At 39.7% G+C, this 22,759-nt stretch overlaps 2 protein-coding genes across 5 annotated transcripts in view; one reads left to right on the top strand and one right to left on the bottom strand.

Moving 5' to 3' along the window:
• Positions 1 to 17,314, bottom strand: part of RAD51B (RAD51 paralog B) — a 620,294-nt gene extending 602,980 nt beyond the window's left edge. For 2 of the 3 annotated variants that reach the window (XM_005905730.3, XM_070377664.1), the window contains exons 1-4: positions 15,250 to 15,299; positions 11,785 to 11,895; positions 10,463 to 10,576; positions 6,459 to 6,575 (exon numbers count right to left, since the gene is read on the bottom strand). In XM_005905730.3, the coding sequence (XP_005905792.1) occupies positions 6,459 to 6,575; positions 10,463 to 10,576; positions 11,785 to 11,895; positions 15,250 to 15,264 (357 nt within the window). In that variant the 5' untranslated portion in view covers positions 15,265 to 15,299. Of the gene's footprint in view, positions 1 to 6,458; positions 6,576 to 10,462; positions 10,577 to 11,784; positions 11,896 to 15,249; positions 15,300 to 17,293 lie in introns of those variants that run through there. The other variant, XM_070377663.1, reaches the window with a different exon arrangement.
• A 204-nt stretch (positions 17,315 to 17,518) lies between these two features.
• The window catches only part of ZFYVE26 (zinc finger FYVE-type containing 26), a 71,875-nt gene continuing 66,634 nt past the window's right edge, over positions 17,519 to 22,759 (top strand). Inside the window, exons 1-3 of one of the 2 annotated variants that reach the window (XM_070377665.1) lie at positions 17,519 to 17,615; positions 18,090 to 18,367; positions 20,320 to 20,398. In XM_070377665.1, the coding sequence (XP_070233766.1) occupies positions 18,174 to 18,367; positions 20,320 to 20,398 (273 nt within the window). In that variant the 5' untranslated portion in view covers positions 17,519 to 17,615; positions 18,090 to 18,173. Of the gene's footprint in view, positions 17,664 to 18,089; positions 18,368 to 20,319; positions 20,399 to 22,759 lie in introns of both variants that reach the window. The other variant, XM_070377666.1, reaches the window with a different exon arrangement.

The following is a 22,759-nucleotide window of genomic DNA, read 5'->3' on the forward strand; positions in this document are numbered from 1 at the left end:
GAAGGGAAAGAGAAGACAAAGAAGTAACAGTAGAAATGAAAACAGGGCGAGGGGGTAGAAACACATTCAAACAAGATTTAAAGATGAGAATACAATGAAAAACTTTATGACAATAAATTTTAAAACTTAAAATGGGCAAATCTCTAAAAATATCATTCAGTAAAACTACTTAAAAAGAAATAAAAAACCTGAATAGTCCTTTAATCATTAAAGGAATTTATTTCATTGTTTTAATTTTCCCACAGGGAAAATACTAAGATCAGACACTTTTCCAGGAAACTTATATCAAATTTTCAAGAAACAATGTACAAACTATTATAGTACATAAAAAAGAGAAGATATTCCACAAATCATTCTATCAAATAGCTCAAAATAGATCACAAAAAAAAAAAAAAAACTCAAAATAGACCACAGACTGTATGCAAAACCTAAATATAAAACTCTAGAAAAAGATTTGGCAAAAATCTTTGTGTGCCTGGCCAGACAAAAAAAATTTACAGAGTTGACACCAAGTATAAAGGAAAAAACCAACAGACTAGACTACAAAATTTAAAACTTCACAAGCTGCCATTAAGAAAATAAGGAGAGAAGCCATAGATTGGACTGCAAATTATGTATCTGATAAAAGACTTGTATCCAGAGTATACAAAGAACTCACAACTGAGTAACAAGAAAACAACCAATTTAAAAACAGGCAAAAGATTGGAACAGATATTTCATTTCTAAAAAACATACAAATGGTTATAAGTGCATGAACAGGAGTTCAATGTCATCAGTCACTGGGAAAAGACAAATTAAAACCACAATGAATACTACTAACATTCACTAGAATAGTTAAAATGATAAACAATACTAAGTGTTGGTGAGGATATGGAGAAATAAACTATCATGCACTGCAGGTGAGAATGTAAAATGGCACAGCCACTCCAGAAAGCAAATTTGGCAGTTGCTTAAAAAACTAAACATACACCTAGCATATGATCTAGCCATTCCACTCCTAGGAATCTAACCAAGAGAAATAAAATCCGACATCCACACAAAGACACGTCATATTCCCGACAGAAAAAACTATAAACAATCCAAGTGAACATCAACTAACAGTTGGATAAACAAAATGTGTTATAACCATACCATGGAATAACATTAATGTTGCTGTTCAGTCGCCCAGTTGTGTCCGACTCTTTGCAACCCCATGGACTATAGCACACCAGGCCTCTCTGTCTCTCACCATCTCCCAAAGTTTGCCCAAGTTCATGTTCATTGTATCCGTGATGCCATCTAGCCATCTCATCCTCTGAAACCCTCTTCTCCTGCCCTCCATCTTTCCCAGCATCAGGGACTTTCCCAGTGAGTCAGCTGTTCATATCACATCACCAAAATACTAGAGTTTCAGCTTTAGAATCAGTTCTTCCAACGAGTATTCAGGGTTGATTTCCCTTAAGATTGACTGGTTTGATTTCCTTGCTGTCCAAGGGACTCTCAGGAGTCTTCTCCAGCACCACAGTTCAAAGGCAACAATTTTTCAGTGCTCTGCCTTCTTTACAGTCCAGCTCTCATAACCATACATGACCACTGGGAAGACCACAGCCTTGACTATATGGACCTTTGTCAGCAGAGTAATGTCTCTCTTCTCAATACACTGTCTAGGTTTGTCATAGCTTTCCTGTCAAGAAGCAAACGTCTTCTGATTTCATGGCTACAGTCACCAGAGTGATTTTAGAGCCCAAGATCAGCAAATTTGTCACTGTTTCTACCTTTCCCCCCTCTATTTGCCATGAAATAATGAGGTCAGATGCCATGATCTTAGTTTTTTTTAGTATTTAGTTTTAAGCTGACTTTTTCACTCTCCTACTTCACCCTCATCAAGAGGCTCTTTAGTTTCTCTTTGCTTTCTGCCATTAGGGTGGTATCATCTGCATATCTGAGGTTGTTGATATTTCTCCCTCTTCTCTTGGTTCCAGCTTGTAACTCATCCAGCCTGGCATTTCTCATGATGTGCTCACCGTATAGATTAAACAAACAGGGTGACAGCAGACAGCCCTGTCATCCTCCTTTCTCAATCTTGAACCAATCAGTTGTTCCATACAGGGTTCTAACTGTTGCTTCTTGACCTGCATACAGGTTTCTCAGGAAACCCATCTCTTTAAGAGCTTTCAACAATTTATTATGATCCACACAGACAAAGGCTTTGGTGTAGTCAATGAAACAGAGGTAGATGTTTTTCTGGAATTTCCTAGCTTTCTCTATAATCCAGTGAATGTTAGCAGTTTGATCTCTGGTTCCTCTTACTTTCTAAACCCAGCTTGGACATCTGGAAGTTCTTGATTCGCATAATGCTGAAGACCAGCATGCAAGATTTTAAGCATGACCTTACTAGCATGGGAGATGAGTACAACTGTCCGACGGTTAGCACATTCTTTAGCACTACCCTTCTTGAGAACTGGGATGAGGATTGACCTTTTCCAGTCCTGTGGCTGGAGTGATATTAATATTACTCAACAATTAAAAGGAACAACCTTCTGATACATGTTGCTACTGCTGCTAAGTCACTTCAGTCGTGTCCGACTCTGTGCGACCCCATAGACAGCAGCCCACCAGGCTTCCCCGTCCCTGGGATTCTCCAGGCAAGAACACTGGAGTGGGTTGCCATTTCCTTCTCCAATGCATGAAAGTGAAAAGTGAAAGTGAAGTCGCTCAGTTGTGTCCGACTCTAGCGACCCCATGGACTGCAGCCCACCAGGCTCCTCCGTCCATGGGATTTTCCAGGCAAAAGTACTGGAGTGGGGTGCCACTGCCTGCCAATGCCAAGAGGCACCCAATGTCTCCTTCGGGAACCGAGCAGAAATGGGCAAAGCGTGTTACAACATGAATGAACCTTAAAAACATCATGCTATGTGAAAAAAAACAAACACAAAAGACTATATATTATACAATTCCATTTAAATGAAATGTTTAGAAAAGGCAAATTTATAGAGACACCAAGTAGATCAGTGGATGCCTAGGGCTGAGAATGGGAGTAGGGATTAACTATAAATGGGCACGAGGGAATGTTTTAGGATAATGAAAATGTTCTAAAAGTGGATTGTGGTGATGACTTACTATAAATCCCCTAATACAATGGAATTATACAGTTACAAACATTGACTTTCATAGTATTTAAGTTGTACATTAATAAAATTACTTTTTAAATAGCCAAATGATTTAAAAAAAAAAAAAGAAATTGAAGCTCATTAGTAATCAGGAAAATGAAAACAAAGACAGGCAGAAATTAAGAAGTCAGATAATACCAAGGCAAGATATGGAGCAAGAAGTATTCATGCACATCACTGGTGGGAAATTAAACAGGCACAACCACTCTGGAAAATAATTTGTCCTGATTCTGCAGAGTTACCTATGTACATACTCTATAACTAGCCATTACTCCAAGGCAAATACCCTCAACAGGGACCAGACAGTAAATATATTAGGTGTTTCAGACCGTGAGATCTCCGTCACAAGTACCTCGACTCTGTCTTGTATCTCAAACAAAGCCACAGACAAAATGTAAACAAATGAACATAGCTGTGTGACAATAAAACTTTATTTACAAAAAATAGGCAGCTAGCCAGATTTGACCACTAGGAAGTAGTTTGCCAATCCCTGCTATAGAGAAATATTTGTACATGTGACCCAGGAGACATGTACAACACTTTTCATAGGACTTATTTATACTAGCAGGAAACTGGAAACAAGCCAAATGTTCATTCACAGAAAAAAGGATCAAAAAAAAAAAAAAGGCCAGGAGTATGATATAGCAATGAAAGTGAATTATATTCTGGCTACTTGCAACAACATGGATAAATCTTACAAAATAATATTAAGTGGAAAAAGCAATTCATAGAAGAGATATGCTATGATTTAATCATCAATATATGATGTAACAGAGCTCAAAAAGCAAAACTAAATAAAATGCTACATTTCCTATGTACATGGGTGATTAAAAAAAAAACTACAGGTAAAGTAAACACTGGGGAAAAAAGCATAGGAATGGTAGAATCACTGGGCTGTACACCTGACACTAATATTGATATATCGTTAAGTCAATTCTCAACGATATTCAACTATATCGTAACTAATTCAACTATATTGTAAATAATTGAAGTATTCAACTATACTTCAATTTTAAAAAACTACAAGAATGGCAGAAATTCAGGATGGAAGTTACCTCCCAACAGAAAGCCAAAGATAGGATCAGGGAGGAGCCCACAGTTAATTTCAATGATTTTGGTATTCTGGGGTTTATATTGGGGTCACAGGCTCATAAATGTTTATAATTTATACATGCAGGAAGTATTTAATCTTGTATACAGAAGATATATATTAAATTTTATTTTTAATAAAAAGGTAAACAATCTCTGTAATCAGCTGAAAAGTCCCAAAAAAGACTGCAGAGGCTACCTGTGGATGGAACAGAAAGTAAAGAACTTGCCACTAATAAGCAATCAGGGTATTTATATTCCATGCCATCCTATCAGATCACGAAAACACAACTCAGGGCTTGTAACTACCTCTTGAATTCGAAAAGAATTGATAAAAGCTACATGAAAAAGTTGAGAAAGGTCCGTCTAGTCAAAGCTATGGTTTTTCCAGTAGTCACATACAGATGTGAGAGGTGGACTATAAAGAAAGCTGAGCACCGAAGAATAGATGCTTTTGAACTGTGGTGCTGGAGAAGACTCTTGAAAGTCCCTTGGACTGCAAGGAGATCAAACCAGTCAATCCTAAAAGAAATCAGTCTTGAGTATTCATTGGAAGGACTGATGTTGAAGCTGAAACTCCAACACTTTGGCCACCTGATGGCGAAGAATTGACTCACTGGAAAAGACCCTGATGCTGGGAAAGGTTGAAGGCAGGAAGAGAAGGGGATGACAGAGGATGAGATGGTTGGATGGCATCACTGACTCAATGGACATGAGTCTGAGTGAGCTCTGGGAGTTGGTGATGGACAAGGAAGCTTGGCGTGCTGCAGTCCATGGGGTCACAAAGAGTCAGACACGACTGAGTGACTGAAACTGACTGATGTGAAAAAGTATTGAAAACTACACCAAAACTTAAAAACATAAAAAAGTATTTGTTGGTTAATCATCTTGAAGTTCAATTTTTTGTTATCTAAATAAGTAAGTTTATAACTATGGCTCACAATTGTTATAAAACTTTTTTTTCATAGACCTATTTCAAGAAAGATCTAGAGTGCAAAGATTATGGAAGATAGGATTCTGGCACCATCTGGTGGCAGTGCACTGCAACAGCAGATTCCAATTTCTTTTTAAGATCAACTCTTTTACTGGTTCATTTACTAGGCAAAGAACACATATTTTTAAATCTTTCTTGGAAGTCAGGAAATAAAACAAGGCTTACTATCTAAAACAGGTTCTCTATCTTCCAAGAAAAATATCTACAGTTAAATTTATGCCTATCACAATGCTTTGAGCATCTACTCTTATTAAAAGTTTGATTCACGCATCTATGCCCCTAGAACTCTCAGGCAAGGAGGCCCTCAGGACTGCACTGGTAAACACAGCCTATGGAGTCACCACATCAGGACCAGTAAGCACATCAATGCAGTTTTCAGGGAAAAAACCTGTTGTTGTTTTAAAATATCCTCAAATTCTTGACACTCCATTCAAAACGTAGAGCTTAATGTGCCTTTCCTTGAACATGGACTGGACTTAATGACCTGCTTCTAAAGAGAAGAAAGTGGCAGAAATGATGGTGTGTAACATACAAAGCTAAATCATCAAAGGAATGGCCATTTCCATCTTGCCTGGGGGAGTCAGACATCATGCCACGAGGAGACTGAGGCAGCCTGCAGGGAGCTCTCCAGGGGAGAATCATGACCTCCTGCCAACAACCAGCACCAACCTGCCCCTTCGCACCCCTCGCCAGTATCTGCAAGCTAAGCCAGTCCCAAAGAAACAGAAATCACTGTTTACTGTCGTGGAAGCCACTTAGTTTGTGGGTAGTTTGTTATGTAACAATAAATAACTAACACAACAACTGATTACTTCCTAGAACCAAATTTTATCTTTAACAGGGAGTAAAAATAGCTCATTTCAGCATAATACTAAAATTTACCTGCACATTAATAAAATTTCAAATTTTCCTTCCTAATACACTAAATAGGGATCCTGTTCTAATTCCCCCCGAATTGTTTCCTATTATTTCATAATATTCAATTTCTAATTCAGAGGAACAACCACCCAAGTAGATTTCAGTCAGTCAGCAAAGATTTTTAGAACATCTTCCTTTTGGTATACTACACTAGTACCACCAGGGACTGAGTGGAGAACCCTGCCCTTGAGGTACTTACAATTTAGATTAGTATTCATGACATAATTTATATATCTTAATTATATTTTTTCCCCTGGTTCTGAAGGTTCTAGGTCAATGTTAGAAGGTTTGGAAAGTGTCTTCTTTACCTCTGTGAGGGATCCACAAGCTACACCACCATGCAGGGCTTCATCCAAAGCAGACAGGGTTGTAGACAAAAATGCTGATGAGTGAGCAGCACACCTCTGTGTCTTTATCTCATAAGCCTGATCAAAGAAAAAGTTAAGTTCTTTTCAACCTCCATATTTATTCAAAAACATAAGCCAACTCCAAATTCAAATTTTAGCAGGTAGAACCCAATTCATGTTTTTTTCCTTCTATTATTTATTCTACAACTATTTACTCTGTACCATGGACTGTACTGGGCTTCCCTTGTGGCTCAGCTGGTAAAGAATCCACCTGCAATGTGGGAGACCTGGGTTCGATCCCTGGGTTGGGAAGATCCCCTGGAGAAGGGAAAGGCTACCCACGCCAGTATTCTGGCCTGGAGAATTCCACGGAGTGTATAGTCCATGGGGTCGCAAAGAGTCGGACATGACTGACCAACTTGCACTTCACATGGACTGTGCTAAATTTGAAGGCTGTGATATAAAAGACAGAGCCCCTACCCTCACAGGACTTATAGCCAACTAGAGACTATGAAACCAGGACTAGAAAGTAGGCAATTACAATACAGTTAAACACAAGCTACTGTGATAGGGCAAGTGGAGACTGGCAAGTGGATTTGTCCAGGTCAAATCACCTGATCTGGATTTTGTGATCAAGGGAAGATCTGGATGTCTGAGCTAAAACCTGAAAAGGCTATGAGATGGGCAAAGGAAATGTGCATGTTCCTGCCAAAGAGACAAGAATGTAGGAAGAGAGGTCAAGGAGCAAGAAATAAGAAGTGGAAACTAAGGGAAATTGCAAAAAGAAAGAGGTGATTTAGAATGGCTGAAAGATGGAGCATGGTCGTGAGATGGCATGGCAAACGATGAGGCTGGAGAAATAAGCAGGGTCTGCATCAGATGAACCTTGCTGAAGTGTAGCATGTAGGCTGAGAGCAACAGGGAGTGACATGATCAAGCTACCATTTCAAACCAAGCTTGGTATGTGAAGAACAGCCTGAAAGCACGTGGTGTGGACTAAGATACGGCCCCTCAAAAGAAAGCCGTATCAAATCCTTGGAACCTGTGATGTCACCTTAGTTGGAAAAAGGGTCTTTCCAGATGTGGTTGACGTGATTACATACCTACCGGCAATGTGTAAGAATCTCTAACATTAAAAATTACTAGTATTAAGTTGCCCAAATAAACTGAGGTCAAGCCACAGAATTATAATTATTCATTCACTCATTCATTCAACAAATACAAATTAATTGCCTACTGCATGCTATATAATATGATAAGCTCTGGGAATAGAGTGGTAAACCAAATAGATATAGTTTCTACCCACTTACAGCTTACAATTTAATAAATCTGGTCTCAAATCCAAGCTCTTCTGCCTCTATGAGGACACAGGAGACCAACATATTAATACAGGGTCAGCCAAAAACTTTTATCAGCAACTCCACCAGTTTTCTTCTTCAGTGGCTGCTTCTCAGATCCATCGTTGTCTGATCTGATCTTTTAATGCTGACTGACTCGGGACTTGGCCTCGGGCACACTTACTCTCTTACTGTGCATACTTTCTCAGCAATCTCCCATCCATTTTCATGGTTTTGACTACCATATTCATTCCGATGACTCCCTAGTGCACACTATCCTTCAAGCTTAGGTCCACATATTTAACTGCCTACTTCACATATTCATTCAGTGTTTCATAAGTGCCTAAATTCAACAAGTACTAACAAAACCATGATCTGCCTCCCTCAAACCTGATCCTCTTCCAATATTCCTTATCTCAGGAAATGGTACCATCCCGTCTCTTAGAGCAAAATCAAGGAACCAAGGAATCTCTGACCTTTCCTGTACCTCACCACCTCCCACAGACAAATCATCACCAAATCCTATTCATGCTGCCTCCTACATATCGCTCACAGTAACTGACATTATACCATTGGCATTAACACATGGACACTAATAGTCCATGTCACAATCTGTCTGGAGTATGGTCACAGATACCTAACTAGTCCACAAATACTTGCTTGTTCCTTTTCAATCACTTGTCTATGTTTAAAGACTGAGTTTTTTAAAAACACATACTAGATTACTCCCTTTGATGACTTATCATTGCTCTCAGAATAAAGTCCAAAATCCTTAACAGGCCTGCAGGCCCCAGTGATCTGACCCTGCTTGCTTCTCCAGCTTCATCTCTTGCCCCTCTCTTCTTCGCTATGTTCACTCAGACCGGCCTGACCTTCCTACCATACAAGCAGCATTCTCCTGCTCTTCACAGGGTCTCTGCATTTCCCACTCCCACTGCTTGCAAGCCCTTCCCTGCTCCCCTCCCTTCCCAATCCCTTTGGCTGTCTCTCTCCTGTTCATCCATCAGTTTCAGTTGAAGTGTTGCTTCCATGAGGGAGCCTTTGCTGACCCCTACACTAAGTAATGTCCCTTTCAGTTCCTAAGCTCTTTGTATTTTCTCTGATAGGACTTATCATTACTACAATTAATTGATCATTTACACAATTGTTTGTTTAATGTCCAACTGTTTCCACTAGACTGTCAGCTACACAAGTGCAGAAAACTTTATCAATCATCTTCACTACAGTATCTCCAGTACCTGACACATCCATGGCTGGCACTCGATAAATATTGGTTGAAGGAATAAATGACTGAATAAATAAATTAACAAAACAAAAAATCTTTGTGAGGGAATGAACTAAGGCTAATCCAATATTTAAGGCAGGACTCTAAAGAATGACTGTTACAAAAGTAAATGTGCAACAAAGGAGAAAGATGGCACCTTGCCCTGGCGACTGGGATGGCAGTGACACTGCAGCTAAAAGTGGTGAAGGACGTGGAGATTGAAGGTGAATTTCCTAGCCATCATCTCCTGCTTAATTATCCGACTAGGAATACGCAATACATATTGAATCACAGATGTCAAATTAAAAGGTTCTCTTGGTACTTTACAACTTTCAAAATAGTGACAGTTAATTTGAACCTCCTAATGAAATCATCACATATGATTTTAACTCTTTAACTTCTCCCATAAAACAAAGTGAGCTGTTCAAAGCTACCTATCTTTGTTGAAACCAATGACAAAGCTAAGACTAGTGCCCATCTCTAATTCCAATTCTAAATCACCTTCTGATGATTCTGCCTTTAAAGTATTTTCCTTAGACCACAAGCAAAACCTGAACAAAAGAAAATGCTCAATCTGTTCATTGTTTTCAAAGTTTCAAATGACACTAATATTCCTTCCTTCCTCCTCCACAGAGTTGGATCCTCCTTTATTGCTCAGTGGTTACCAAATTTCAATATAACATAGTAAGTAGTTTACAACCCACACAAATAAATACATTTACAAAACACTGGACAGACTTTCAGGTAACTCTTATGCTGAGAAAATAAGACATTTTCTACCATGCACTAAACCTACATTTTGAAAAGCTAAAGGCAGGACACAGAAAGTATGAAATAATAGTACAACTTGATTTGGGCTTATTTCAAAAGACTTTAACTCCTCTCAGGAGTGAGGATAAGTTTTAAAGCATTATTCATTCAATCAAAAGTCAGTGTAAGTCCAATATGCATACTCTGAGATGTAGAGTAAATGATGATGGTAAAAGTTAGTATTATAGAGAAAGGGACATTCTAAAATTTCCTAAATATACTCTAAATGAGTATATTATAGTTTAACCATGAGGTTCACAAATCCTTCCCAAACAAGTAAAAGAGAAAGATGACCTTTTGAAATAAAACTGCCAGCTACAGAGAAAAAAAATTCCTGTTACCTCTCATTCCCGTAACTGTCTCCCATGAAATTATAAAGAACATAAATTTATTCTCATTAGAGGACTAACTCTTATGTTGTGAGGGTTGGTATTTTTGAGGTGTTCATCTCTATTTTTGCTTTTACCTTATCCCCTAAAAGATTTTAAAGAGAATACAGAAGCTTTTCAAAATAAAAATCATAACCAAACCATAACTCTAAAATACATATATACCGTTTGCATCTGTGGTGCACAGGCCCTGCTAACCAGACACAGAAGTTCATGGACACCTTGATAACTAAGGCCAGTCATCTTCATAAGCTCCAGTGGGGAAAGACACAGAAAGTCCTAAAAACATAAAGAGACTATTTTAAATATACATGTATAACAAAGATACTGGAATTAAAAGGAAGCTTTCAATTGACACTGTCCATGTGTAAATAAAAGCATCATTTATTGTAGATCAGTTTGTATGTTTCTTATAGTATTTTCCTCCTACATATTCCTTAACCAGAAGATATGACATAATCTTATCTTCTAATTATCCAACTTAGTATATATCAGAGGACACACCAAGTAAAAATACACAGCAGCAGAAATCAGCCCAAGTGGATATGAGCACTGCCCCTGTGCCCAAAAGTTTGGACACAAACAGACACCCAGAAATGAAATCCGTTTCATCCTAAGCTATAAGATCATTCAGAGGAAGTATTTAATAATTGAGAGAGAATAAAACCAACTATGGACTGAAATGTTAAATATCATATTTTTAAGAGTGTTTCAAAGTATGAACACGAAGGTTATCCAATGTATAACAGAGAAAGCAAAGATAGCATTAACACACAAAACAATTGGGAAAAAAAAAAAAAAACTCCAGCATTCTCTAAAAGTCCATCTTATCAAGGATTAAATCCTAATGTAAAATGTTAAATCTAATTTAACCTCCTAAGAGGGATTTGCTTTACTCTTGTGTTTAAATATACAACATCACTCCACTGATAGAAAAATAATCCTAAAAATTTTTCTTGCTTTCATGAGAAATTCTCCATTTTGAATACTGTCTCCTCATTTGAGTCATATTTCTCATGTAACTACAGAATTTCTTTTACAAGGACAAAACTTCTCTAGAATCCCAAATAAATGGCCAGGTGTATTTCGCCTTCTGCCATGAGCATTCTCCAGACCCAAGCCTAACTAAAATGCAAAACTCTTGAAATGAAATCACATTTGGAAATACAAGGTAAGTGGTTTGTTATTTTGAATTAGCAAGCGCCATCATTTATCTTTTTTCTTAAACCTAAATGTTCATTCAGATGCAATTAAGAATTATTGGGAGGGACGGTCAAGAAGGAGGGGACATATGTATACCTATGGCTGATTCATGTTGATATATGGCAGAAACCAAAACAATATTTTAAAGCAATTATCCTCCAATTAAAATAAACACGTTTTCTAAAACTTGAAGCAAAATTTTTTTAAGAAAAGAGTTATTTAGGTACACTTAAGATTAATTTGCACTTAAGGTTTCTCACTGAGAAAAATTAAACAAATTGTACCTGACAGGTAACGATCTGATGTCTGTTCAGACGGTCACACAGCTCTTGCGATAAACCCACTCGTCTTAGTTTCTTGCTACCCATGCCTCCAGGTGCCGCAAGAAAAAGAACCTTGAAAAAACATTGGGAAATAGCATAAGCAGTAGCAGATGGGCTATCCACAACACTCTACAAAATAAAACATTTTTCAAGCTTCTCCATATATAAAATGAAATGTATGGTATTTAAAATATTACTGATAAAATAAAAGAAGGCTATAAATCTTTCTAAATACTTTAAATGGGGGAGACTACTGTTTGTCAAACATGGAAACAAACAATGTAAGAATCTGCATTTCACAAAAATTCTTTAAAAACTTATTACACAAATATAATAATACCAGCATCTGCCTCCAATGCCGGAGACCTGAGTTCAATCCCTGGGTCAGGAAGATCCCCTGGAGAAGGAAATGGTAACCCACTCCAGTATTCTTGCCTGGAGAATCCCATGGACAGAAAAGCCTGGTAGGCTACAGCCCACGGGGTCACAAAGAGTCAGACATGACTGAGCAACTTCACTTTTTCTTTCTTTCTTAAGATTTTCAGTTCATCCATAAACTTTATTTGGATGTGTAATTAATACAAATATTTCCAAAGAGCACTCCCAAAACGTCTGCTTTCATTGTACTGAAACAATAATAAAGTTATTGACCACCTTCTATATATCAGGCACTGTTTCAAAGCTTTACATCAATTGCCACATTTAAGCTTCTCAACAGCCCTATAAGAAGGCTGATGATGGATCCCATTTTTACATATGAGAAAACCAAAGTCTGGAAAGGTTAGCCATTCCACTGTTACCAAAAAAAGTAAATGGTAGATCCAGAATTTGAACCCAGGAAGTCTGACTCTGAGGCCTATCCCTTAGTCAGTACACTCTTCTACAAGTCCATAATCATACTGAACCTCTCTTTTAGGAGTCAGAACAAACATTCTGAATCAACTGAGATTTTGTTATTTCAGGTGTTATTTACAAACTGAAATTGTTTTTTATTATAGTAGCTGCTCATATTCCCACATGCAATTAAATTTCACTCTTGCTGTTGAACCCTGTAAGGACTAAATGAGGCTCATGAAATATGTGCCTTCAGAGAGTTAGAACAGAATCACTGTGATTCTCTTAATTACACAAACAAAGGAGAAGCTGTATTATACTCAGATGGCAGAATATCCTCTGGATAAAATAGAAACAGGGACTCTTCATTGTTCCAGGAGATAAAACAATAAAATGATCAGAAAAAGAGTCACATTTGGGAACTAAACTATTCACTGAGAATGTAGATATTTATTTCCAATACCATGGCCCAAATTTCTAATCAGATTAACACTCTTTCTCTCTCCCTCATCTTTCTCTCTCTCACACACACATCCCTCCCACAATCACAAAATAAATCCTTCTCATTTTACTCAAAGGGAATTTGTCAGTGTTGGGTTTTGTGTCTCCAATAGAAAGTTTACCAAGTGACATCTGTTGAATCATTGCCCAGGGTCTTCACATACCAGGTAGCTCTGGGCAACGACATCATTTTGACTAATAAATTCAACCCAAAAAGGAGAACAGGGCTTCTCTGGTGGCTCAGTGATAAAAGAATCCACCTGCCAATGCAAGAGACGCAGGTTTGATCCCTGGATAGGGAAGATCCCCTGAAGAAGGAAATGGCAACCCACTCCAGTATTCTTGCCTGGGAAATCCCATGGACAGAAGAGCCTGGTGGGCTACAGTCCACGGGGTCGCAAAGAGTCAAACACGACTGAGCGCACACACACACATCACTTGCCTAGACTACTCATATTGCCTCTGGTCACTCCCTGCCCTGCACACCCACCCACCAACCCACAAAAAAATAAATCGTTTGTTCCTTCCACAGATGCTTCTTAAGCACACATTCTGCTGAGTGCTGTGGCACAAGAATCACTTAAGTATATTTCTCCCCTTTGGAAACTCACAGTAAAAGATGAAAAGTAATACATACACAAATAATTAGTCATGTAGCAAGTACTGTCATAGGAATTTAAATGTGCTATGTCAACTCACTCCAGTATTCTTGCCTGGAAAATCCCCCTAGGCAGCCACAGTCCACAGGGTGACAAAGAGTCGGACACAACAGCAACAAGAACACACACTCAGATGGAAGCAGAGAGGAATAAGCACCAAACTGACCCACAAGTCACAATCCTGTCAGAGGTAGCCTCCTAAAAATGTGCTCCAATCCTGTCGCTCTCATCCTTTCAAACTGCCCATGGGACGGTGAGACCACAGGATAAACTCATTTCTTATGATGGCCTAAAGCCTCTTGGTAAACTGGTCCCTCACTTTCCTCTTATTCATATATCAGATTGCAAGGCCCAGATTCTGACCTTTCTGGTAAAATCACTTGCCTCCCAGTACCTTACTTTGCTCATCTGAAAAACAGACATCGTGTAAATATCTACTTTGCAGGAACGTAGTGAAGGTTAGAGGATGTGGATGGTGCCTGGCTCGGAGTGCTAACAATTACTATTAATTCATTCAGCAAAACCAGCGTTTGCAACCTCAGGTGACCTGCCTTCCAGCCATAACATTAATAGGTTACATAAGCGCCATCCTGCCTCCCTGATTTTCCTCCACAAAGACTTCCTGCTTACTCTGTTTCTCTCCAATGTTCTCATCCCATGGTGTACTCATTTGTTCGATAATCTTATTAACACATTGTCATGGCTTGAACGTTTGTTTCTTCCACGTTAAATCCATGCTCTGCGTATATGTGCGAGTGCATGTACACAAGGGTGTGAGGGAAGAAGTTCGATCCTGCAAAGTGAATGCTCTTCTTATCAAAAGAAAAATCCTCACAATAGAAAACTATGAATTAACAATCATAGCTAATATTTCTTGAGCCCTTATTACATGCCACTTTTCCAAGAACTCCGATTTTTACCCCATTTTATAGTTTGATATTGAGGCACTGGGAGTTGAAAAACTTAAGCAAAGCCTACATAACATCTAGCACAAGGTGGAGTCTGCATTCGAATCCAAGTATCTGACTCCATATTCCACACTATTAAGTACCTCTAATTCAACAACACCTGAAGACAAGAAGACACTCAACTTTCCTTAATGACAGGCTCTCCTTCCTAGACCTCAAACTGCCCACACGTGGGAAGATGGATGGACATCAAGAGGCGAAAACATCACCCCAGAATCCCTTAACAATAGCTCTTCCCAAAAAGGTGCAGCTTCCACGCAACCCCCACAAAGGAATACCAGACCCCCTAAGATCTGAGGCTGGGATCAAGTTAAGATCCCAATGTACCTAAGGGGGCGTGCGCCTGCACCCAAGAGTGGCTCTCCACTCCCCCGATATCAACAACACGTCCCCAGAGAGGGAGCAGGAAATAATAAGCGCACCCCATTCCCTCAAACCGCCCTCAACAGGAAACTTTCCAGTACCGGGTTCTGCAGCATCCAACTTTCAAAGTTTCCCCTATCCCTTACACACTTCCCCGCGGAAAGTGAGGAAAAGTAACAACCGAAGCCCTGATTGGGTCGTCACCCTGGGGAACTATCCAATAAAAGGTAGGCACAGGCCCAGGGCGGCTCCGCTGCTTGCTGGGAATTGTAGTTCACACTCTCCAATACCTGTGAGTCGCAATCAATTTCCCATTATACTGATTATTAAAATCCGGTGGAGGAATATCAGCAAGGAGAATACGATGCCAGGAAGTGATTTTCTTTTAATTTTCTATTCTTTATTTTGTCACTTCATTTAAAAACTGCTTGCTGCTACTAAGTCACTTCAGTCGTGTCCGACTCTGTGTGACCCCACAGACGGCAGCCCACCAGGCTTCCCCGTCCCTGGGATTCTCCAGCCAAGAACACTGGAGTGGGTTGCCATTTCCTTCTCCAATACATGAAAGTGAAAAGTGAAAGTGAAGTCGCTCAGTCGTGTCCGACTCTTAGCGACCTTATGGTCTGCAGCCTACCAGGCTCCTCCGTTCATGGGATTTTCCAGGCAAGAGTACTGGAGAAAAACTTCTTAATGGACCAGAAAGACAAGTTAATTTTCTGAGAATAGATGAGAATCCACCAATCATCCAAGTTTTGGAAGAGAACTTTTGGTTTGCTTTGGTTTTTTCTCCGCCTTTGGTGGTGAAATAGTTTGGAAAACATTGAATGAAACTGCTCAAGCCAAAAACATGTAACGGGGAAAAGTCCTAGTCTATAGTTGAAGAACATGACGGAAACCAGAAAGTTCAGTATAAAAGCAGCTGTGATGAGGAAACCTAGTAAATTGTTTTAAGACTCAATTTCAGATTATTATATTTGAGAATGGCTTTTTGCTAATTCTTTGCTCTCATCTCCCCTGTGCATACCTCTGTCTTATCATTTAGCCCACTGCATCCTTACTATTGACCTGCACCCCTCAGTAGACTGTGATCTCTTTGAGGATAAGACCGTACCTTCTTCAGCTTCTAAAGTAGAGTCTAGTGCACAGTTCACGGCTGTCGGTTCAGTTCAGTTGCTCAGTCGTGCCTGACTCTTTGCGACCCCATGAACTGCAGCATGCCAGGCCTCCCTGTCCATCACCAACTCCAGGAGTCCACCCAAACCCATGTCCATTGAGTCGGTGATGCCATCCAGCCATCTCATCCTCAGTCGTCCCCCTCTCCTCCTGCCCTCAATCTTTCCCAGCATCAGGGTCTTATCAAATGAGTCAGCTCCTCGCATCAGGTGGCCAAAGTATTGGAGTTTCAGCTTTAGCATCAGCCCTTCCAGTGAACACCCAGGACTGATCTCCTTTAGGATACACTGGATGGATCTCCTTGCAGTCCAAGGGACTCTCAAGAGGCTTCTCCAACACCACAGTTCAAAAGCATCAATTCTTTGGCGCTCAGCTTTCTTTATAGTGCAACTCTCACATCCATACATGACTACTGGAAAAACCATAGCCTTGACTAGACGGACCTTTGTTGACAAAGTAATGTCTCTGCTTTTTAACATGCTGTTTAGGTTGGTCATAAGTCGGTAAATGAGCAAATACATAACGGGGGTTAAGCAGAAGGAACCGGAAATTCAGAACGTAGGGTTCTGGAATTATAAGGGAGTCCAAGTGGTCGGAATAATAACGGAGGACTTAAGTCGCCTTGGACTTCCCTGGTGGCTCAGACGGAAAAGCATCTGTCTATGATGCGGGAGACCCGGGTTCGATCCCTGGGTTGGGAAGATCCCTTGGCGAAGGAAATGGCAATCCACTCCAGTACTCTTGCCTGGAAAATCCCATGGACGGAGGAGCCTGGTAGGCTACAGTCCATGGGGTCGCAAAGAGTCGGACACGACTGAGCGACTTCACGTTAAGTCTCCTTGATCTGGGTATCCCCAGGGCGTGGCAAAGCACTGTCACTGGCTGGCGCTAGGCAAACGCTAACTTCAAACTAGGAGGAGAAAAGAAAACAAAAGAAAAAGATCAAGGCACACAGCTATTCCTGCCACTCACTCCATCGAAGGCAAAACGGAAGGTATCAAGCGGAGGAACTGTCAGAACTATGAGGGATGGTCCTAAGGCACGTATCTGGTATCGCTTTCCCAGCTGGCTGGCTTCCTCGGGGCCTGAGGTAGAGTCACGTGACCCAAACAAATATGGCGCTTTATTTGCATCTTTCCTCCATTGACCAATTACAGTAGCCGATGTCAATCGTCATTCCCGCTTCCCCCCCTCCCCCCCTCCCCCGCCCCAGCCTGCCGAACAAGATTTGTCACCTGACTCGGCTCAAACATGGCTTCGCTGGAAGATGTACAGATTTGGGCACCGGGAGCTGGTGAGTGTAAGGCGCCCCAAGAAGGCAGGAGCACTCTCCACGATCCCGGTAGGAAGCATCCCTGCGCCCCAGTCCCCACCGCCCTCCAGTTCTGACCCCGATTCCTCTCCTGATCATCAGTACTCTGTCTTAAAAGAGGGCTCAAACTAGGGAGGTTCCTGCTGAATTTCTCATCTTTAGGGAGGCGACCACCTGGAGATTCGGGGCCGGATTGGGCATAAAGTTCAGGAGGAAATAAGGAAGTGGAGTTTTGGGTCTGCGTCGCGGGCTAATATGACGATTAATATTAATTAAATATTGGATGCGCCTAGAAAGATGGGATCCACCCCTTGTGGAAAGGTGGAACTTCTCAAAAAGAGAGACGGTAACATGTCAAATTAGAAAAGTAAGTCCTGCCTTTCCTCGTGCGAGTAATAGTTACTAGTTTGTCTTATTCCTTCCTTTTCTTCTCTCTCGGATGTGTATTGTTTCTAGGAGATAGTCCACAAATGAGAAAAAAGCCGATGTGTTTTGTGTAATTCATCTGTTTATATCTCCCTGCACTCTGTGCTGGGGAAAATGCACCATCCGTTTGGAAAAGAAGAAGCTGCTTCCCAGAAGCAGCTTTTAGGATTTTTCTGTGAGTGCCTTCGGAGAGGAGAATGGGAACTGGCAAAGGCATGCGTACCTCAGCTACACGAGGCACAAGGGGATATCCCAAAGAAGGTGGAAGATATACTTTGGGCGCTGGTCCTGTGTCCCAATCAGCTGAGGTAAGGGATCTCTCGCTTCCTGCCATGCAGTCACAGGACCGGAGAGGAAAGGTTCAATACTTGAGCTCTGGTCCACGTGCCTCACTCAATCACCTGTGAAGAATTAACAAAGGCAGATTGTATTTCACTTGTTCTGAAATTTTACTTCTATAATATTGATACATGCCTGTTTATTACTTAATCAGTTTGGCTTTGAACTAGCATCTGAAACTGCATTTAAGCCTGGAACCAGCATTTCATGTTTATTATCATTAATAATAAAGCATTTTCTTTGCCTCCATAAGAGCAAATCCTGCTCCCTTCTTGCTTGTGAAATTGAAGATACTGTTGTAGCTTTAACAAAGGACCAGAAGTGAGTTCACTTAAAGCTTTTTATTTTGAAATAATTAATTATAGACTCACAAGAAATGCATAAATGATACAAAGAGTACCCTTTCCCCAACTTCCCCCAATTGTGACATCTTATATAACTATAGTCAATATCAAACCAAGAAATTGACACCAGTACTGTTAACTAGGTGGGGGCTTCCCTCATGGCTTATTGGTAAAGAATTCATCTGCCAATGCAGGAGACTTGGGTTCAGCCCCAGGGTCAGGAAGATCCTTTGGAGAAGGAAATGGCAACCCATTCCAGTTTCTTTCCTGGGAAATCCCATGGACAGAGGAGCTGGCAGCCTATGGGGTCGCAAAGAGTTGGACACGACTAGGTGACTAAACCACCACCACTGTTAGCTAGACTACAGCCCTTATTCAGTCTTCACCATTTTTTAATCTGCATTCTCTCTTTTTTTTTTTTTTTTTTGGCCGTGCTGCACTGCATGCAGGGTCCTAGTGCCCCAACCAAAGATGGAACCCACACCCCATGCATTAGAAGTGGGAGTCCCGACCACTGGACCACCCGGGTAGTCCCAATATGTATTCATTTTTATGTGTGTAGTTCTGTGCATCTTTATCCATTCTTAGATTCATGTAACTACCACTATAATCAGGCATCACCGCAAAAGAATTCCCCCCCGTCCCTGGGACTACCTGTTTGTGCATTGATTCCTTCCTTGTCCCCTGGCAACCAATGTTCTCTGTGTGAATTTTGAAGTCCTTAGCAGTGCTATTAGCAGTTAGTGGTAGAGGAGTTAAACTTCAGTCTTTTCCCTCATTTTTCCTTACTCTGGCAATTATTTATAAGAAAGTATTGTATTACATATAGAATGGAGATTTACATGATTCTTTTCTTCCTTTTTTTTTTCCTTTAAATTTGGATTCTAGTCAATTACTGTCTAAACTACTAACTTCAAAGAAAGGCTTATGAATTCCTGTAATTCTGTTTTTTATGCTAAGTCGCTTCAGTCACGTCCAACTCTTTGCGACCCTATGGACTGTAGCCTGCCAGGTTCCTCTGTCCATGGAATTCTCCAGGCAAGAATACTGGAATGGGTTGCCATTTCCTACTCCAGGGAATCTTCCAATGCAGGGACTGAACCCACCTCTCTAATATATCCTGCATTAGCAGACAGGTTCTTTACCACTAGGGCAACCTGGGAAGCCCCAATCCTATTTTTAGCATAGAGTTAAATTTTTATGAACTTTCTGGTTTCTTTGATTACTTGATATCAGTTTCTATTTCAAGATTTCAAGTTTTCTGTTTCAGATAGCTTTGCTTTTATGGCTTTTGATGGAATATTATTTTGTTAAAAATAAGAAAGACTAGATAAGGAGATAGAGATAGAATTGAGACCTTTTCCCTTTTTTTTTTTAAGTGAATGCTGCTAGTTCTGTTCTGATTCTCCCTTTACTGATCTGTCACATACATTCAAAAATTTCTCATTAGGGCGATGTCTTATCTGTTCAGGTGTAAAACAGACTGAGCAGTGAAATCTAAATTTTGGATCACAAAGAAGAAAAAATAAGTAGAAACTCTTTGTTTAGATTTTTTTTTTTCTTTTTACATTTTTCAGATGTGGACAGGATATCAGTCCTCAAAGATTAGCCTGGGTCTGGCTTCTTGTACTGGAAAAATGGTTGGCCCTGGAAAAGGTAAATAGGTTTACATTTCAAATTTTCTCCTGAGGCCAGGATTGAAAAGAACTTGGAAGGAGTTGTGAAATTTCCCTTCTGTCTGCTGCTTCCTTTATTTTGAGGTTTGTTGTATTCCTTTTTCAGTATTGGCAGTGAGGTTGGCTTGAATATTTATTGATGTCTCCTTACCTAAATTCATTTATTAATTTACTAACCTGCATTGGCATTGAGTCACCAACCTACCATTTGAGGTGGTACCATTGTGTTAAAAACCACTGTGACTCTTGTGCTGGAAGAGAACTTTGGAGAACTCGGTGAAAGTGACAAGACTGTGAATAAAGTCTAATCCTCGTAATACTCAAATAATGGAGAATGGCTAAATCAAAACTTGGTTGTTGATACAAAAATTGTATTTTATCTAGTCCAGTACAGTGAAATCGTATTGATTTAAACATCATTCATTAATAAGTTAATAACTCACGTGACTGGAACTAAAAGTTACCAAATAAAAAACTGAATAAATTAATAGTGAAAGAAAACATAAGGAAGGGTTTAGGGTTTGTTTTTAAGAAAAATTACCGTTCTTAAAAAAAAAAAAAGAAAAATTACTGTTCTTAGCTCTTTTAGAAATATGTGTTAATTATCAGAAATAAATATCCATTAAAGAAACTCTGAGGCAATTTTGTATTAAAGTTGACACTTTAAGATTTAAGTGAGGAACCTCTGACTCAAAAAAGAGATGACTGGCTCAAGGTCACACCATAAAGTTAGTTGGCAGAACTGGAGCCAGAACCAGGGTCTTCTGCCTCCAACTCCTCGGTCCTCTCCTTTTCCCACCTCAATGTTATCTTTAGCCTACATGGACTGGAAAGTAAGAAACTGTAAATTCTGTTTTCTAAATGTCTATAATTCAGCCTGATTTTCTTCTTCCCTTCTCTTGGTCATCAAAATGAATTTTGTCTTTAGTTCCAAATTTGCCTGACACTTACCTTTCTTAACATAGATTTCAAAAAGTACCAGAAGTTACTAATCTAAATGCATTCATCATCCAGATTTTTGATAATGGACTAGCAAAGAGAAATGACAAAAAAGGTCAGCAGGAGAGGGAAGAAAGAGAAGCAAAACTGAGAAATAATCAACCCCAGGGTGATTCAGAGTTGGCTGTAGTTTCAGATCTAAAAGAGACATCTTCAACTAAAATATCCAAAAGTATCTTCAAAGAGAAAAGGGGAAAAAAAAATGTCTTACTGTTACCAAGGACCTTTTCAGTACACACATGGAATTTGTCAAACCAGATGAACTTTCGCCTCACAGAGCATATTTGCTTACTCTATGCTAACTGGTGGTGGTTAAATTTCTGTACAGTTACTCAACCAGATCTGAAGGTGTATTTCACTTCCCTGGCTCCTTTTCACAGACTTAAGAGTTGTTTTACCCAGCATTGAAGATCATCTGGTCCTTAAAGCCCCAGTGCCTCAGTTATTTAAGCAGTTTAGGGAATGTTTTAAACTTTATACAAGGACCTCAGAGAATTTTAAAACTTTATACAAGGACCAAGACTTGAAATGCATTTCTGGAGTAGTTCTACAAAGCCAGTCTTTATCCTAGACCGGCCTTCATCTTCTAGGGACTTGCTGGCAGCTCCTTCTCCTGTCTACCACCTGCTACTGAAAGCTCCTTTTTAATTATTTGTTGAAACAGTGATTCCATTTTCCCTTTCCTTCATCCATTTTTGCCTTCTGCCTTTTTATGTTTTATCAAGTGAACAGCATAATGTTCACAGCCTGCTGCTTCTAAAAGAGGAAAAATGGAAACAGCTCCCATGTCCACAGTCCAGAACTGATTAATCTATTTGTAACATACCATGGCACTATTAAAATTACATGGTGAATGAATTTTCAGTCTTGTGGAAGGATATTTGTATTCTGCTATGTGAAGAAAAAGAAAAAGCTGTTTAGAAAACAGTGTTTGTTATGCATGCCTATATGCATATATAGAAAATGGTCTGAATACTCGTAGAATACAGTTGTCATTATAGTTCTCCTTCAGTTGAAAGAGTTGGGGTATGTGTGTGTTGTGAATGTGTGTTTTCATTTGCCTGTTTGTATTCTCTGATTTCTCTACATTGAATGTGGCTTTGATTTTCTAATAAGAAAATCTGTGCCTAGAAACATTGGGCAAATTCTTGCCTGTTTTACAAATGTTAAATGTTTATGACCCTGCAGACACATAAAGTAACCTCACCAGTAGAAAAATACAAGCTAGTCAGTCTTTAGGACTTTAAATGAAAGTCCTAAAATCTTAACCAGTTCTTTTATTAAGAGCCTGCTCTCTGGCATTATCTATTCCTTCCTCCTAGTCCTCAATGGAACCACTAAC

The sequence above is a fragment of the Bos mutus genome, chromosome 10 (assembly GCF_027580195.1).
Source record: "Bos mutus isolate GX-2022 chromosome 10, NWIPB_WYAK_1.1, whole genome shotgun sequence".
Lineage (NCBI taxonomy): Eukaryota > Metazoa > Chordata > Mammalia > Artiodactyla > Bovidae > Bos > Bos mutus.